Source organism: Psittacula echo (genome assembly GCF_963264785.1).
Source record: "Psittacula echo genome assembly, chromosome: 1".
Taxonomy (NCBI): Eukaryota; Metazoa; Chordata; class Aves; order Psittaciformes; family Psittacidae; genus Psittacula; species Psittacula echo.
In genome coordinates, this window is record NC_137735.1 from 153773065 (window position 1) to 153790686 (window position 17622).

The window sequence follows — 17622 nt, forward strand, 5'->3', positions numbered from 1 at the left end:
GATGAACAGGGTGGGCTTACAGTCCTGCTGCTTCTTGTGATCCAAGTCCATGATTAATTGAAATATCTTGTTATCCATTTAAGTCTCAGTATGCATGGCTAATTCTGCGTAGCACACAACAGCGCTTAGTATGTCAATTCCAATGGCTTAACAACATGATTTTGAGTTGTATTTTCCTTCTTTTTCCTTCATGTTTTGTCTTTTTCTCTTCATTTTATAGTTGGGGTCTGCATTAGCAAGCAATCACAACTCTTTCAGAAGGCATGATGTTATTCTTACAACAAATCTTTCTTGTTCTTAAGGTTTTATTCAAGTCAGAAGAAGAGATCTAATAGCTCTTGCCTAAAGTGGAAAGCACTGTATGTATTTCAGAATTAACGTTCATCGTCTTGAGATGATAGATAATTTTTATCTTCACATGTTAAAAAAGTATGTCCTACTAAAGCTGCTTAAAATATTGGTAACTCTTATCTGAGTCGCAGTGGCTGCTTTTGTCCAAAGGCAAGAGGTAAATGAACAGGTAACAGCTGCAAGAAACAATGCTTAGTAAAGGGAATTAATTCAAAGTGTTTGGTTAGCTATTGGTAATATCTGGACAGGTATTAGTTGGCTAAATACTGTTATTCCCTATAAAAAAGTACTTATTCAGCTTCAGGTCAGAAAGTGCTGTCTACTCCTTGGATAATTTTGTTGGCTATTTTGCCCATGGTTTTCTTCACAATTTTGAGGTCGTTCTCATGCAAGAGTTTCTGTGTTAGGTACTTCTCTCGTTTGACCTGGCTCTTGGTCTTTTGTGATACATCCGGAATTAAGTATGAAATAATGAACTTCACAAAGTATATGACATGCTGGGAAAGGTGAAAACGAAAAAACGTCAGTCAGGCTGAACAGCACATTATTATTATTATTATTATTAAAAATAAAACACAGCATTATCTCTTAAGACTCTAAGCTGGTTCTGTACCAGTATCTATCACAGTGAAACAGTGTCTTAAAAAGCAGATATGACTAATGAATAGAGTAATTGTCAGATAAACAAGAATTTCTGATTTTCTAATCCTGATTTTAACCAGTACTTCTCTGCCTGCTTTGGAGGAACCATGGTACTCAGTGTTCCTCCCCTCCATGGTAATACTGGTTACAATTTCTTTTCAAATTGTTTTAGACTTGTTCAAATGATTCGGGGCAATGGACTTTTCTCTGCCACAAGAATTCTGATCTAACCAGTTGCATGTTTCTGATGATGTTGGTAGTCCCTAGATCAGGCCCTATATTCCTCTCCGTTCGTCTCGGATTGACTCCCATCTTTCGTAAACCCAGATGTAGCTTCAGAGGAATGAGCAATTACTTTGATGCTCACCTGGAGACTCACCTCTTGCACTGACCATCTTTATCGGTTTCACTCTGCTAGTGAATACGTATTATATAGATGCATTCATGAGGCTGTGCACAAACTTGTCTAAGTATATGTGAAAATATTTTTGGTGTAACTGTCCCTTCTATTTCTGATGCTAAAACTAATTTAACAGTTCTTGAGAAGAGAACCTGCAAATGTGGGGTAATCCTCAGCTGATCTAATGGCTTCACAGACCTCTTTTTCTAATGGTGCTACACTTGATTTACATCTCCCAAGCTCTTGCCCATGTTAGCACTTATTGCCAGCTCTGATAGCCGTGCCTGGACAGAATGTCTTTGAAGGATTTTCTGCATGGAGGGAAGAGAATTTCAGGTAAGTAAGGAATGCTCACAATCTCATACTCTTACCTCCATGACAATGATGAACGCCAGCTTGGCTGCAATGACATGCCAGTAGTATATGTTATGCTCATACTGGTGCTGGTGACCAGGAGGGTAGCGGAGATCCCGGTATCTGAAAGTAATGTATGAATGTCAGGAACTATTTTCAGGAATCTCTGCAGTAAGACACTGTGGCCAGAGGATGGAGCAAGACATGTCCCTGCTTAACGCATCCAGGAACAGCCAGTTACACATAACTACAGTAACGGGTAAAATCCTATCTGCAGAATAAATTATATTTGGCTGAAATGTCAATTTTTTGCCACTATATTAAGAAATCATTAGAAAACTTTTAAAGTGCCTTTTTTATTTTTTTTACGACTATCAATTATGAGAAAGCCAAAATAAAAGTCAGAATTTTCTGAGCATCACAAACTTATGGGTGAAAACTTTTAGTCAGTTCTTCCATTCAGAATATGCTAGCTTTTACTGTGTTTTAACATTTCTCACCAGATATCGTTAACTGAACTATATGTTTGAGATATTAAACAATTATATTTATTTTTGTTATTGCAAAAGAATGGTTATTTGACACTTGCCTGCATGTTTGGTTTACAAACCACGGGGAAAATGGCTTGCTTGCATTCTTGAAGTCTGATATATTGAAGACAGAAAGTGTACTGTTTATATACCCTTTCATAGTGTGACTGCTGTGACTCCCATAAGGAGGGACTGAAAAGGACCAGTAATAAACCAGGCGAGGAATCATATCAGACGTAAAAGCAATGATCATAGCCTGCATTTCGGAAAAAGAAGACAAAAAAGCAGAGCAGTGTTTAAGAAATAAGCCTTAATAGAAAATATGTACTTTTCCGGTTAATGGTTCCCTCCACGAATGAGCACATAGTTACTCATGGGCATAAAACACTGTGTTTCTGGAATGTGCACTCTGTACAATTTTTAGATTATGCTAGCTCTGCTGGATGCCTTAGAAAAGTTAACTGCAATCCATCTTTTCCTCATGAGCATGCAGCGGAGGTCAGCAGCCAAACTCACCTTAAACTACTCTAAGGTAACCTCCGGCAAAAGTGCTTGCTATCAGATGCTTGTGAGATGCTTAAAGAAATCCTGCCTGATGAAACTCATGGAAACAAAGGAAGAGTCCTTCAGTAATATAAAATCAATTTCACCAGGAGCCCTGAGGTCTGAGTGAGGGAATTAAATAAATTATATATATAGCTGATCCATCTTTTACCCTAGTAACATCCCACTCTTTCTGAGGTGCTAGCCAGCCCAAGCTCATCTTGGCAGTTGTTGCCTCGTAAGTTTCAATGTCACTACAAGTGGAAAGTGCTCTGATGCCAAGCTAATTTTTTTTTAGTAGCAGCCGCATAGTGCTGTTTTACATATGACGTGACCATTTGTTTTTATCTTGTTCCTAGGAGAGTCCCTGGCCTACTCAGCCTGCTGGTCACAAACTGGGTAGGAAATTGGATCCGTGGGTTTGTTGTGGGAAGCTTTTTCTAAACTCATGAACTTCCCAAAACATCCTATTCTGGAGGACAGGTTAACTATGTTTAATCCAATCTCCTCCTCTGCTACTGCAAATTCAAAAGGTTTCCCTGTGAGAAAGAGTTTCCACTGGCAAGATCTGCAGCTGAGTGCCCAGCAAGAGGCTGCCCAGCCAACTCATACCAACATCTGGGTGCCCAGCAACTAGAGAGGACTGCGAAGCTGCACTCCAGGGCTGAAAGAGAAGCCTTTAGCCCATTAAAATGTCAAAAAAACATCTAACAACATGGATGGGAAGAACCGGGGCAAAGACATGGAGGTGACAGGTGTGAAGTAGGGATCTAGTGGGATCAGGGAGGAGGGAGGCTTAGGCAGAGGTGCCTAAAAGGTGCAGAAAAAAGCCATTGGATGGGCATGAGACAGAGGAAGGGGACAAGTTAAGTGATAATAGTAGCATAAAAGCTGGTTAATGTCTGTCAAAGGGCTAGTACCAGCACAGCACAAGAGACAACAACAAGGAGAGGAAACAGGGGAGGGAAAGGGGAGGGAGTCGAAAAAAGTGCAAGACCCACCCCACCTCAGGTAGCATCACTGCCAAGTGAAGAATGGTACCCTAATGTCTTGCCTTTTGAATTAGCTTATTTTGCAGTACCTGAGAAGCTAAACTCTTGTTAAAAGTTGCAGAAACTATACTTTGAGATCATGGTCATCAAAGTGGTCAAAAAGTGTGAGATGAGTGGACAGTGAGGTGGGGCCATACTCTATTCAGTGGTGCCCAGGGTAAGGGGCAACAGGAACAACCTGGAGCACAGGAAATTGCACCTGAGTATGAGGAAAACCTTCTTCATGTTCTTCTTTACATTGAGGGTGGAAGAGCACTGGAACAGGCTGCCCAGGGAGGCTGTGGAGACTCCTTCTCTGGAGAGATTCAGAACCCACCTGGACACATTCCTGTGTAACCTGCTCTAGGTGGCCCTTCCTTGGCAGGGGGGCTGGACTGGATGGTCCCCAGAGGCCCATTCTAACACCAACCATTCTGTGATTCTGTCCAAGCTCTCTATCTGGTTCTCCAGAATATTGCTATAATTGAGTTCAGTGGAGAGGAATTTAATTTGGCTGATGAGAAAAAAAGAGAGGTGTCCTAAGACTAAAATAAACTCATTTAAAATTTTCAAGGGCAAGAGGTTTTTCTGTACTTTACTCTGGCTTAAATCAAATGTAGTTGGCATTCACTCTCAAAAACTGTTTTTAAGCATTGCATGCCACTGTGAAGTGAAAATTATGTGTTGTTTATATTTACATGCAGAGTAGGTGTTTTTGGCTGACAAGAAATATATATTACTGTGTCTTGCAGTTGCAGGGAGAAGACCTCACACCTAAATTACTCTGTTTTTAACTGAAGTACAAGCATAAAAAGTTTTATTTAAACATAATTTCTTTCTGTTCATTAGCTCATCCAGTCAGACCATAAAAGAGCAAATGAACAGTAAGGCAAAAAATATCCCTTTTCTTTTTGGATCAAAGAAGTTTGCTGCTGCTGCTTTGTATCATTAAGAAAGATGCTGAAATATGGTATTTACACGACTTAATATTTGCTCTTACTGAATTTTTTTGCAGGGCCCTAGGTCTCTCATCATCCTAAATCTGAACCTTGTCTCACTCTCCTCCCTCTCCCAGAATGATCTCCAGATGTGCTCCAGAGAGCTGCAAGGACAGAAATATGAAAGCTAATCCTACAGCGTCCTCTCAAAGGAAAAGAATTTTTCCTCCTGAATTATGGGCTGCATTTCAGAGTGTTGCACTGGAGAACTACAAACAAATAGCGCATTCTCTACTTCCCAAGCGTTACTGCACAGTTTTCCATTTATACTGTACCTAATTAAAATCAGTCTTCAAATCAACAACAGATGCTTTGGTATCATGCAATACCAAGTCTGGTGACTGAGCAGCAAGTCTCAAAACTGACAGTTTTGTGCAAAAGTTGCTTGCATGTTACTAGAGGGTGTTGGAAAGGTAATGTATGGGGGAAAAAATGATATGCTACCTGCATTCTAATCAGTTGCAACAAGTCACATAGAAAAGAAGAAACAGTTTCTGTGAAGGAAAAACCAAGGCAGGGATGGTAAAGACTGACGAACTATAGTAGATACTAGATGTCAAACAAGAAAAAAACATACTTAAAAGAAGAAAACTGCTTCTAGCATTTGCTTTATAGCCCTCACTTCATCAGCAAGAAATACAGATCTTTTTGAGGTCCTTACAACTCCTGCAGCAGGGTCTTTTGAACATGACAGTCACTGGTGCTGTGCCCCTTACATGCCAACAGCCCACTGAAGCCAGTGGCGCATGCACTGTATTTACACTGACATTGGCTATACCTAACATGTGACATCTCCAAAAAGGGTGACTGAAAGAAACATGCCTGCAGTTAAGAGTCATGTGAACACTGGGGCTGAGTGCCTGTCAAGGAGGACAGAGAGTAAACCCAAGCTGTAAATACACTTTCACACATCGAGGGCTCTGTGTTTTTAGTGATGCCTTGAGGGTGTAGCACGTAAGGAGGAATTTGGAGTGAAAAATGTTGCAAAGCTCAGATTAGCCTCAGGTGGGCCATGACCGGGTAGTGATAAACACCTACTGCTGGGTCATTCCTCTGCAGAAAACATGGCATGAGTACATTCCTGACAGAAGCCTAGGCATGCCTGAGTGTAGACATGTCTGAATCACCCTGAGGTCACCAAAGCCACTTTAACATTATCCTGAGTATCATAAGGACTATGTCTAAGGTACTCATAACAATATGTTCAAGTAATCTTAAAATGTATATGCAACTTCTTATTTCATAGTGATATTAAAGCATCAAGCTGGATTGTCTAGCAAAGACATCTAGCTTATCCAATGGCACAACATATTTGTTATTCTTCCAGGGCACCAGGAACATTTTTGCCTTTTATTTTGTAAGTTTTCTAGCAGCACAGTTCAAAATAGGTTGTTGATGCATCAATATTGCCTCTACTTCTAGCTATGCTAGATGAAGCTGTGCTGCATCTGTGAATTTGCATGGGAATCTGCTGGGATTTGCATCGTTTGCTAGGAGAGTTATCATTAACAATTTTTTTGCACAGAGCCCCAAAGAGTCCCTGGCTCCACCTGACATTTCTGATGATCTGAACATGTGTTACCAAAGTTGCAACTTTAAAAAATTATTTTATGTAATTTTGACACTGAATTTACTACCAGGCCCTGGATTGTTCACATGTCTGTGGAACAGCTGGATTTATGTTTGACTTGCCGCTGCAGAGTGAAACTGATGGAGCATATGCTCGAGGTTGTTGTCTGCCTCCCAGATTCTCTTTCAAATTTTTCATCCTCAAGTTCTGTTTTTTCTTCTGACATTTTCCTGTGCTTAATTCTCTGCCTTTATGCCCTCCTGAGCCTCCTCTCTACATCCTAGCTATGTTTGCTATACCTCTTGAATCGCTACAGGGCAAAATAAAGTTCTGCACATGAATAATGGCTATTTTGGGAGACCTTCATACACCTGAAAGTACATCTGGTAGCTGAGGCTGACAGAAAATTTTCCTAATCACTGACATCCACCCTGGACTCCTGTTTCTATATGGCAGTACCCCCATTCCCCAAAATAATGAAAACCAACTACTGAGAAGATGATAACCCAATAGACAGGCCATAGAAGCTCATCTATAGATTCTTCAAATGTAGCCTCATCTTTCCAGGGGCAAACCAAACTTCTTAAAGTAAAGAAAGGGAAGCGAGGAATGTGCAGAGACACTCATCTGAGTGTGGAAAAAAGAAGGTGTACATACCTATCCCTGTATGACCTCTGTAAAGCAGAACCCTTGGGATTGAGACACCAGACTAGCCAAGAACCTAATGACCATAGAAAGTGCCTGAGATACAGGAATATAAATTCATGCCTTTACTCTTTTACTTGAAATAAGTTCCCTAACTATTGAGTTAGTATCTACATTAGAGTGCTCAGCTCCATCTTCCTTCCCAAAGACCACCATTCTCCAAACAGGGTGAACTTCCTGTGAAAGCTTGGGATGAGATGAACTCTTGTCTTCAGACTCAACTACTTTCTCCAAAAACTCCTACTGACTGCACTAAGGTACTGTTACTGCAAGGATGAGGTCCTGGAGGAAGTGACAATCTAAGTGTGTCAGAAGGAATCCTTAATCTCATTGTTAACAGTAGAAAACGGTGATCTTGTTGAAAAAGGCTATTAACCATTGCCAGTCTGTGGTGTTACTGTCCCTGCAGGGGTAACCAGTTGTCACTGCTCTTTTAGAAAGGCCAGCAGTGAGAATCTTTTGAAAGACAGTATGCATTAGCTACTGCTTATGAATAAGCAATCAAATAATACACAGTGGTAAAATCCTATGGATTATTTTTCTCTCCACAGTGCAGCCTATGTATAAGATCTTGGTAAATTCAAGGTATGGGAAATTTGAAAGGTCTGAATTTCATTGTTGGACAGAAAAAATAAATTCTAAATATTTTAAAGAAACTTTTAAAACTAATTTTAAATCCAACTGAAAAATATTAGTTTTCAAATTCTCATCATTCTGACCTCAAAAGGTTAGTGCTGCAATTTTGAAAGCACATTGTATTTTTAAGTATACAAGAAAGAAGGTGAATTTCTGTTTTAAGTGCAACTTAAACTGCGTGGTTCTAATTTACAGCCTGGGCTTAAACCATGACAATTGCTTAAAGCCAAATTCAAATATGAAGGCATAGACCATGAGAATTGTGACAATTAGAAATAACAATCAATTATAATGTAGCTAAACTGCAACTTGTTTTTTTTCAAAACTCATGCATTTAGCAGTAGACTATCCAAAAAGATCTTCACACTATGCATTACAATTTTAGGAAAGACGGGCTACAGTCCTCATATGTAACAGATTTTTCTGAAGACTTTAGCAACTCTAAATAAAATTTCTTTTTTTTAGATATAATATTACAGACAGTATTCACATGTTTCCAAAACATCTGGAAAGTCACTATTTCACAGAGGCTGAAGTCTTAGGACACTGATGCTCATAATTCATTTAGGATCATTTAAGAGCTACATTGCCACACATGGCATTTCCACATTTGGATGTAACACCTGCAATGAAGACATTTTGCCTTTTGCAATTGTTGGTACTTTACTTACGTTGGTAACCACAGCCAGAATGGCTATGCCTTGCATGATAGGCTGCCAGGCACCGATGTCTTGTGCCTTCTGTGGAACCATGCGCCTGAACTGGGTTGTCAGCTTCCATGCATCCAATCGGATTTCCAACATGTTGTTAATAAGGGCCAGAAGAGGAGCCAGGGGGAACGATGCCACAAACAGAGTGACAAAACCAAACTGTATAACTGTTGAAGGGAGAGGTTACATACATCAATGAGGCTTTACACTTACTGGAGATAAACGTGTACGAGCGTGTATGTATACGTGTGGGAGACAGAGATACAATAAAGAGTAGCTTGGTTCCTAGTGAATCTTCTGTATGACAATATAAAAGCACAACAATACTGAAAAACCTGCTAGGTGAAGGGGACAGGAAAATGTTACAAGTCACAACTCATCAAAAGGAACTATTCTGGGTATTTAAACATCCATTTATTTCTTATGTTTTCATCACAAAGACCTGGAAACCTAATGACTGTCTCAGTGCTATGCTGGAAAGCCTGAACTAACAATCATCTTATTGGTGTCCAGGTTCTGCAACAAACAAGCTGGCAGTGCTGTGACAGAGGAGATGGTGGCAACAAACCAGAGATCTGCCAGCTCCCAAGAGACCAGTGACAAGCCCTGGTGACTGCAGACCCCAGGCAGAGCAGTCTGACACACAGCTCTGCATACAACACCTGAACGTAGCAGCGGTCTGCCTTCTGAATGCATTTCTCAGAGGATGGGGCAAATAAGCAGCACACTCCTTGTACAATCATGTGCTGTTTCTAATTGTAAATTGGGTTAAGGCTTAGCTGTTTAATTAAAACTTGTAAAACTACCTGTAATGGCCCACCAAAATTTGTCTGGGAAAACATTCATGTTTCCTCTGCCTATGCACTTATTAAGCATTATTTGTATGAAGATTCTCTTTAAAGTATGTTTGTGCCCAGCAGTGGTAGTGAATCTGAACTAAACTCCTACTTACCCATTTCAAGATACTCATAAAACAGTCCAAGTTTTCCAATGGGTTGCAGGTGGTAGTCGTGTTCCCAGCGTGGAATGACTTTTTCTGATCTAGCAGCTGCACAGTATCTTCCGATTAGATTCTTAACCCAACTATCAGCCAGGGAGAAAAAGACCACTAACATTGGTAAAATAACCTAAAGAAGTTCAGTAAATGGAAAAAATTGACATTTGTGCTGTTATAGCTTTGAACGGTGGATTTAGTTATGTTCTTGAATTACTGAAAGCCCTTCAATCATGAGTATAATCTTCCATTGCCTTATCCTGAAAGCAGTTATTTTCAACCATAAATAAACATAAAACGGCAATATATCAGAATCATTGTGGCTTATACGTCGTACAGGTGAATGACCATATGAAACTCAAGGTAACAAAAAATTAAATTAAATGTAGGCCTGTGGTTAGACAGATGAATTCCTTCTGATCACAAAATTCTCAGAATCACAGGATGGTTGAGGTTCAAAGTGTCCTCTGCAGGTCATCTGGTCCAACCCCTCCTTGCACAGGCAGGGCCACCCAGAGCTGGTTGCCCAGGACCTTGTCGAGATGCCTTTTTAATATCACCAGTGATGGAGACTCCATGGCCTTCCTGGCCAACCTGTGGCAGCGCTCATTCCCCTCACAGTTAAAAGGCGTTTTCTGCTGTTCAGAGGGAATCTCCTGTCTTTCAGTTTGTGCCCATTGCCTTTCATCCTTTCACTGGCCATTGGTCACTGAGATTAGTCTGTCCCCCTCTTCTTTACTTTTGCCCTTCAGATATTTGTGCACACTGATGAGATCCCCCTGAGCCTTCTCTTCTCCAGGCTGAACAGTCCCAGCTCTCTCAGCCTCTGCTCATAGCTGCTCCAGTCCCATATTCATGCATGTGTCTCCTTGCTGGACTTTCTTCAGTGTGTCCATGTCTCTCCTGTACTGGGGGACCCAGAACTGCGCCCATCAGCCCAGGTGTGGGCTCCCCAGTGCTGAGTATACCTCCCTCAACCCGCTGGCAACACTGAAGGTACCATTCACCTTTTTGCCATAAGGACACATAGCTGGCTTGTGATCAATTTGGTGTCCACCAGGACCCCCAGTCCTTTTCTGCTGGGCTGCTTTCCAGCTGGATGGTCCCCAGCACTGGGTTGTTCTTTCCCAGGTGAGGACTTTGCACTTTCTCTGTTGAATTTCATTAAATTCTTTCTCAGCTCGTTTCTCCAGCCTGTGAAGGTCCCACTGAGTGGTAGCACAACCATCTGACTTAACAGTTTTGTGTCAGCAAACTTGCTGAAGGTGCACCCTGTCCCCTCATCCAGATCACTAAAGAAGATGCTAAACAGGGCAGGACCCAATAGTGGTCCATGGATTACACCTCTAATGACTAGCCTCCAACTAGACTTCATGCCACTGATCATCACCTTCTGGGCCAGGCCATTCGGCCAGTCTTCAGTACAACTCACTCTCTGCTCATGCAGTCCATACTTCAGTATCCTCTCTATGAGGCTTTTATGGAAGAAAACGCCAACAGCTTTACTGAAGATCACGTAAACAGTATCCACTGTTCTCCCTTCATCTAGTGAGCCAGTCATTTCATCACAGAAGGTTAGCAGGTTGGTCACCCATGACTTCTGACTACTAATGACTTCCTTGTCCTTCATGTGCCTGGAAACGGTTTCCAGGACTAGCTGGTCCTTCACCTTCTCAGGAATTGAGGTGAGTCTGATCTTCCCATCTGAAAGGCTTGTATGAGAATTTAAGAAAACTGATAAATTGGCTGTAGCCATTTTCAGCAGTCAAATAACCATACTAAAAAAAGGAGGGTGGGAGCAAATGTCTATCAACAGAGAAAACCCCAAAATAGTTCTCTTTATACTTGCAGACATGCAGCATGAGAAGAATCAGATCTAGATGTGATACTCAGCATTTCAACATCTAAATGTTACCCTAGGAAGTGAATTAAAATTTCTGGTCAGATAAAGTTATTTCCTGTACACAGAAGGAGAGTCTCTTGTCTGTGGTTGGAGCTGACATCTGCAAGCATGCTCAGTCTAGGGACTCTTCCCGAGGTAAAAGATGTTGAAAAGAAGGATGGGTCTACAGGTCCATTCTGCAAGCAGCAGCATATATGGAGCATTGGGGTCTGGAGGAACCGTATCTCAGCTTCAATCTTAACATTATTTATGGCATGCTTTGAAGTGGGGTCACTCTGCAGCAAAGAAGCGCAGTCTGTGGGTCTGGAAGACCCACAAAGGGAATAAAATGCTGTGGGCTGGTGCTTACTGCATTAAGAAGGGTGTGAGTAAACCGGGAGTTCCCTACTCCAAGCAACATTAACAGCCGCTGATCAGCATAATATAAGTTCTAGGAGAAGGAAATTAGTCCTGGATAGCATCTTAACCTAAATTAAAGGGAAGGCATTTGTGGTTAGCACTTTGCTTACTGTTTACATTAAAACATGACCTTCCAGAGACCTGCCTCACTGAAAGAGAGCATATAGGCACTATGAATGTCAAATATAACTGCAAAACTAAACGAGTTAAATTAGTAACTTAGGCATCACTTCTAAAAGCCCAATGTATAACAACATATCATTCCACTCAACATTAAACAACAATCTTTAATCTTTTCAGAACTTCTACTACCTCAGTTTTAAATATTCAACCTGAAACACATTGAGTCTGATTTGCAGAGGAGGAAAGCATCTCTGATGAGCCAGAATGACAGAGACAGGAGCTCAGAGCTACCAGACCAAAAATACACATACTATCTAAAAAGGCCCCAAAAGACTAGGCTTATTCGTTTAGAATATAATACACACCTATCAAATTTAGTGACCAAATGCCTGAACACATCAAGCAAAACCATTATCTTTCAAATATGAAAGAGCAGATTACTTAATAGTTTGAACTTACGGAAGAAGCACTTCTTGAATGTTGTTCCAGATTGCTTTACCTCCTACTATGATGGCAAGCTGAGTTGTGAGTTCAAGGAGACATCCACCTGGATCACACTGAAGGTTAGGAGAGACATGAGACATTTATGAAGCTGGGTAACTTTTCAGGCATGAAAGAAAAATTTGAAATAGCGCATTCCTGCTTTATCATGGTAATGTTCCAGGAAGGTATGCAAAAATCAATTCTAGTCCACATGTGGTCATATTCGACAGGTTGATGGGTCACTAGTGAAAGAGTGAAATAACAGGTGAAGCCATGCAGATCTGCACTGTGCTGTCACCAGGTGAGGGTCACCCAGCAGAATAGGAATGCTTCTGCTGATGTTCTTCTCTTTCTGTGAGCCAGTTCACAAATGAGTTTGTCTGGGTATGTGCAATATATTTCTAAGCCCAGCTGGTCTCATGTCATGTTCTTTTATTGTTAGGGATAATGAAGGAGGCAATTGGCTTAGGAGGCAGTCACTTTTTGAACCTTCATGTTAAATATGTACAAGTATGTTATAAACTCCTAACTGCAGCAGAATACCTGGACTAATGGCTCCCGCTGTTTAAAAACAAACACTATCATACACTCTTACCTCTTCATTGCGATACTTTCCCAGCCAATAAACTGGATTCCCAGGGTGACCTACAAATTTGCCCTTAAAGAAGGCTATGTAGAAGCATGAAGAATAGTAGTTGACAAATTGAAACAAGAACATCTTTGTGGTCAGACTGTTTTCATAATCAGTTTGTGTCCTTGGAAGCTCTGCAATTAAAAAAGATAAAATAAAATAAAAACAAAAGCCAACCTACACGTAACCTACAAACTGCCTTAGAGCCTCAGCTGGAGTTGCATATGCCCTATATTCCTTAATATGACTGAGAGCATTATAAATTAGATTGCACATAATCCCCAAGTATACTGTAACCATTATGCTAATTCTAAAACTATATGGGTTGTAATAAGGAAAGAACTTGTTCCCTGACAGTAGAGAAAAAGAATAAGCAGAAATGCTGATAACTCAGGAAAAAAACCCACCCAAATCCAACACTCTCAAGAAAGATGCAAAAGTAACATTCTGAACTGATGAAACAGTATTAAACGAAACTATATTAAAATGCTGCACTACTCTACATAGCTACTTTAACGCTGATAGCCTGGATATAAAGAATAATAATATTTGTGACTGTTTATCTATTTAATGACAAGGGAATGGTATCTAGCTTTGGAACAGTGACCTTATTTCATTTATTTACAAGAAAATAGCTATTTTCCCCATAAACAAAAGCTAATATAATTGAATATGTTATGCGTTACTGATCTGTTTTCATAAAGCTTGGTTATTACAGCAATTTTCCTTGCTTTGTCTGTTTCACAAGCACAATACTGTAAACAATTGATCTTTCATGCTGCCTATACAAGGACTTTTCAAGCAAAGAGCTCATTATCATATTCCTATGATATTGAGAAAATCTGTAAATTTCTAGACGGTACCGTGTGATTTCAGGATTGGAAAATCCTGAAACATGTGGCAAAGATGTTCATTTACTGAATTCTTATTATACATATAAACGCTATTTTTGTTGTTATTTTCCCCCAAGTTTCTATCTGAGGAACAGCAGTAGCATACCAAAGTCAGTAATCAGGATTGCCACTTTTTCATAGATAATGTTGAGAATCATAATGACCACAAAGCTGATGAGTGAAGCAGTTACTGAAGTGGCTGTCTGTGGAGTCAGGTACTTGCGGATTGTGTCTGTTCCACTAATGTGCTGTGACAACGTTGCAGAAAATGCCAGGAAAACCGAAAGCCTATAGACAATGATTCCAATAACTGAAGCAATAATCAAAATAATCTGTCAAAGAAACGCAAGAAAGATGTTAATGTTAAACCATTGGCTTTAGGAAAAAGGGAGTCTGAAACTACTTTTTACAGTAGGCAAAAGGAAACCTGCTATATGCCTGTCATTTCGTTGCCAGAGGATGATCAAATATGGTAGAAAGCACTAAATATAGAATTCATAGAAGAAGCCTTTTTTTTTATGCACTGTAGTCAATGTGAAGGAAAGAAAAGAGATGCTCTGGTTTATGTCTAATAACAAGGTTTGTACCAATGTAAGCGAAGATAATGAGATGTGTAATCAAATCTTACGCATCAAGGCATGTGATGGAAGAAATTTCCCTCTTTGACGTTGGGCAACTGGCATAGGATGGCAAATGTACTAGCAAGTCTGCACTGATTATAGAGGGGGCTGTTCCTTCCTTCCACATGATAATATTACAGATTACAGAACCGCCAAAGGAAAAGACAAATTTTAGGTCAAGTCGTGCGATCTGCAGAAGTTGTAATAATGATCCACACACCCCATCTTGCTTGCCATCTCATCTCTTTCTGCTTTTCTTCCTGCTTTTATTTCTTGTTACTTCTCTAGCTACTATTCAGATTGAGGTCCATAGAGCTGTGAATATTTTTTTCACTGTCTCTGCAAACTGGCATGAATCCATCTGCCTCCCCTTACCCTGCACATCATGAGTGAAGTAGCACAAATGACAAACCCAGACCAAATCTCTTCCCTTCAATCTGGGGTCCTGCCTATTTAAGTCCAACACTGAAGTATTCTTTCCTTTGTGTTACAGACGTGTTAACGCTGAGGCTCCCCTGGCTGCCAGCCACCACTCTATCTCCTATCTGTCTCTTGTCATCTAGAACAAGATCTTTTCCAGCTGCTGTTTGTGCTACAGGCAAGGAGGACATGAAGCACGCTAAAACACGGAGTTTTTCAAAGTGACCTCTCTGGGCATGATCACCATGTTATATATTGTTTCATGGGTGACTGGACTGCTTTGAAGTTTTAGTTGTAATTAAAGCAGGAGCTCTGGAAGATTAGAGAGCACCCAGATTTGCTCTGTGAAGTGAAACAAAAAACCTGAAAGAGGTCCAGGACTGTGAGACATGATATTGAAGCAAATGGCTGGAACAAGCAAGATAGAAACTGGCAAGGAGGAAAGCATACAAACCAAAGTCTTTCCCCTACTCCCCCACAAAAAGCAACAACATTTGTCTTAAAATAATGAGGGGAAAATCAGTGGACCACATTTGATAGCATAACTCACAAGGTACAGCTGCAGGATATTTTGATATGTATTTTCTATTGACTCTGTGCTAATGAGTATTCGGTGACTACAGCTACTTTCTTCATGTGGGTCTATACCTACTGGGCTTGGTTTATGCCCCAGATGGTGATCCATCTGAATCTGGTCCATTGTTACCTTTTGTTCAGTTCAGGATCTTTTTTTTTTAGACACTTACTAGAGAAGTGTCTAAATTAAAAGAGAAGAACTAATTAAAAGAGAAGAACTTTACCCAGAAGAAGACAGCACTCGTACAGAAAGTCATCCGCATGCACTTCCCACAGGCAGTGTATGGCACGTGTTCTTCTTGCTGTAAAAGATTAAGAAACAGATCAAGGATGCACCCAATCTTCCGTTCTTTTTTTTTGTTTGTTTTTAAATTTTTTTTTGCATGCTTCAGTCAAACCCTTTAATAATGACAGAAAAAGGGAAGGAAGTCCCTAGTTTCCTTTCCTGCTTTGTTATCCTGGAAACTCACATTTATTCATGATTTCAAAAGTCTTGTCTGATTACAGGTATCTTTTGTGTTTTGGTTTTTTTTCTGCCGATTCTAAGATATAAATGACTTCCATAGAGGCTGAGTGTCCTCAGCTCTTACTGACTTCAGCTGTGACAGGGCACATAGTCCTTTTGAATGGACACATCCTTCTTGGCTAATCCAGGATCCAAGGCCATTACCTTTCAAACCTCATTGGCTAAAACTAGCAGGCACTAAAATTCTGGTCCCTGATCTCTGCAGTTCTCAATTTATCCCACAGGAACAATGGAATGGCTTTCCCAAGGAAATGTCTACCCAAAATAGTGGTGTGGAAATTCACTGAGTCTTTATAGGATCTCCGAGGATCAAAATCATTATGTTTTAGCATATTCTTCACTCTTTGAACTGTCTAAAAGGGACTTTCCAACTATGACTTTATACATTGAAGGTTTATAAGCTTTTAAACAGAACCAGGTTTTTTTTTAGTACAAGATATTAAAAGAAGATATATATAGGATAGTTTCAACTATGGCAGTTAGTTTCAAAACTTTTCAAGTGCCCTCTAGTAAACATTAGTATGATGTGGATGGAATGTGAAAGCAATGCAAATGCTCAGATAAACGGTAGAGTGATATGTTGACAAAGAATAATAAAAAGTGAAGCTGGGCTGAAGTGAGCTACAAAAGCTAAAGCTACTCAAAATGTATAACAAATAGAGATCTGAACTAAGATCCTCATAAATATGAATCCTATTTCATTAAAATGAGGATTATCTTTGTCCCTGTGAGTTTGCTGTTATCAATCATAATTGCATCCACATGCACTTAGCAACAATACCTATTTATATATGGTTCAAACAGAAATATCTTGGATTAAAAAACCCTGTCTTGGCATAATATATAGTATAGCATCTTTCCCTCTATTTCACCCCTTTTTCCTGATGCAGTCTTAGGCAAAGATAGCAAATTCTCTGTGATCTTGGCCTCTGGCAGTGACACTGAAGCATTTCTTGGGGAATTTAATAAAATAGACTTAGTCTTCTAAGCTGGGGATGATGCTTGCTTCTGTTTATTTATGACACAGGAACCTAAGCACTGCAAGCTCCTCAAAGCTCCTCAAGCTCCTACCTTAAGGTGCCTACAGTTAGGTATAAATTCCCTTCCATGCATCTGTACTTTATAAATTCATTATTTCCAGGCCAGCTCCTTGAAACACTGCTGATTTATACAGCTCCAGTCCAGATTCGCCATTTTCATAGTGTCCTCTCACAACATGTCTGTTGCAGTAGCCATCAATAGTTACTAGAATATTTCTTACCTGTGTGGTTTCATTCATTACTACATGAGTGCACCGAGCTTCATATTCCGGGCGAACTTGTTCTTCTTGCTCTAAGTACTCAACCGTGTCCCATTCGTACTCCAGTTCAGCCTGCCGTCGCTTCCAAAACTCCAGAAACAAAGTAACTATCCAGAAGACAGACAAAATGAGCAATGCCATATGAGTATTGGACACTGCTTGAAACCTGTGCTGCAACATTTGGCTTGGTTTTCCATACAACTTTCCACAGACATGGCATAAACCCCTATGGCCAAGTGGCTAATGCAATGGTGAAAATAAACGGATCTACTCCTTCATGCAAT

The 17622-nt window shown here is 40.2% G+C and overlaps 1 protein-coding gene across 1 annotated transcript in view; it reads right to left on the reverse strand.

Moving 5' to 3' along the window:
• Positions 1-656: 656 nt before the first annotated feature.
• ANO6 (anoctamin 6) overlaps positions 657-17622 on the reverse strand; it is a gene marked incomplete at both ends in the record, with an annotated part of 75758 nt that continues 58792 nt past the window's right edge. Inside the window, 10 exons of the mRNA XM_080625910.1 lie at positions 657-848; positions 1765-1870; positions 2337-2533; positions 8432-8637; positions 9423-9553; positions 12349-12446; positions 12968-13137; positions 14003-14228; positions 15737-15814; positions 17300-17445. Of these exons, the coding sequence (XP_080482036.1) occupies positions 657-848; positions 1765-1870; positions 2337-2533; positions 8432-8637; positions 9423-9553; positions 12349-12446; positions 12968-13137; positions 14003-14228; positions 15737-15814; positions 17300-17445 (1550 nt within the window). The remainder of the gene's footprint in view (positions 849-1764; positions 1871-2336; positions 2534-8431; positions 8638-9422; positions 9554-12348; positions 12447-12967; positions 13138-14002; positions 14229-15736; positions 15815-17299; positions 17446-17622) is intronic.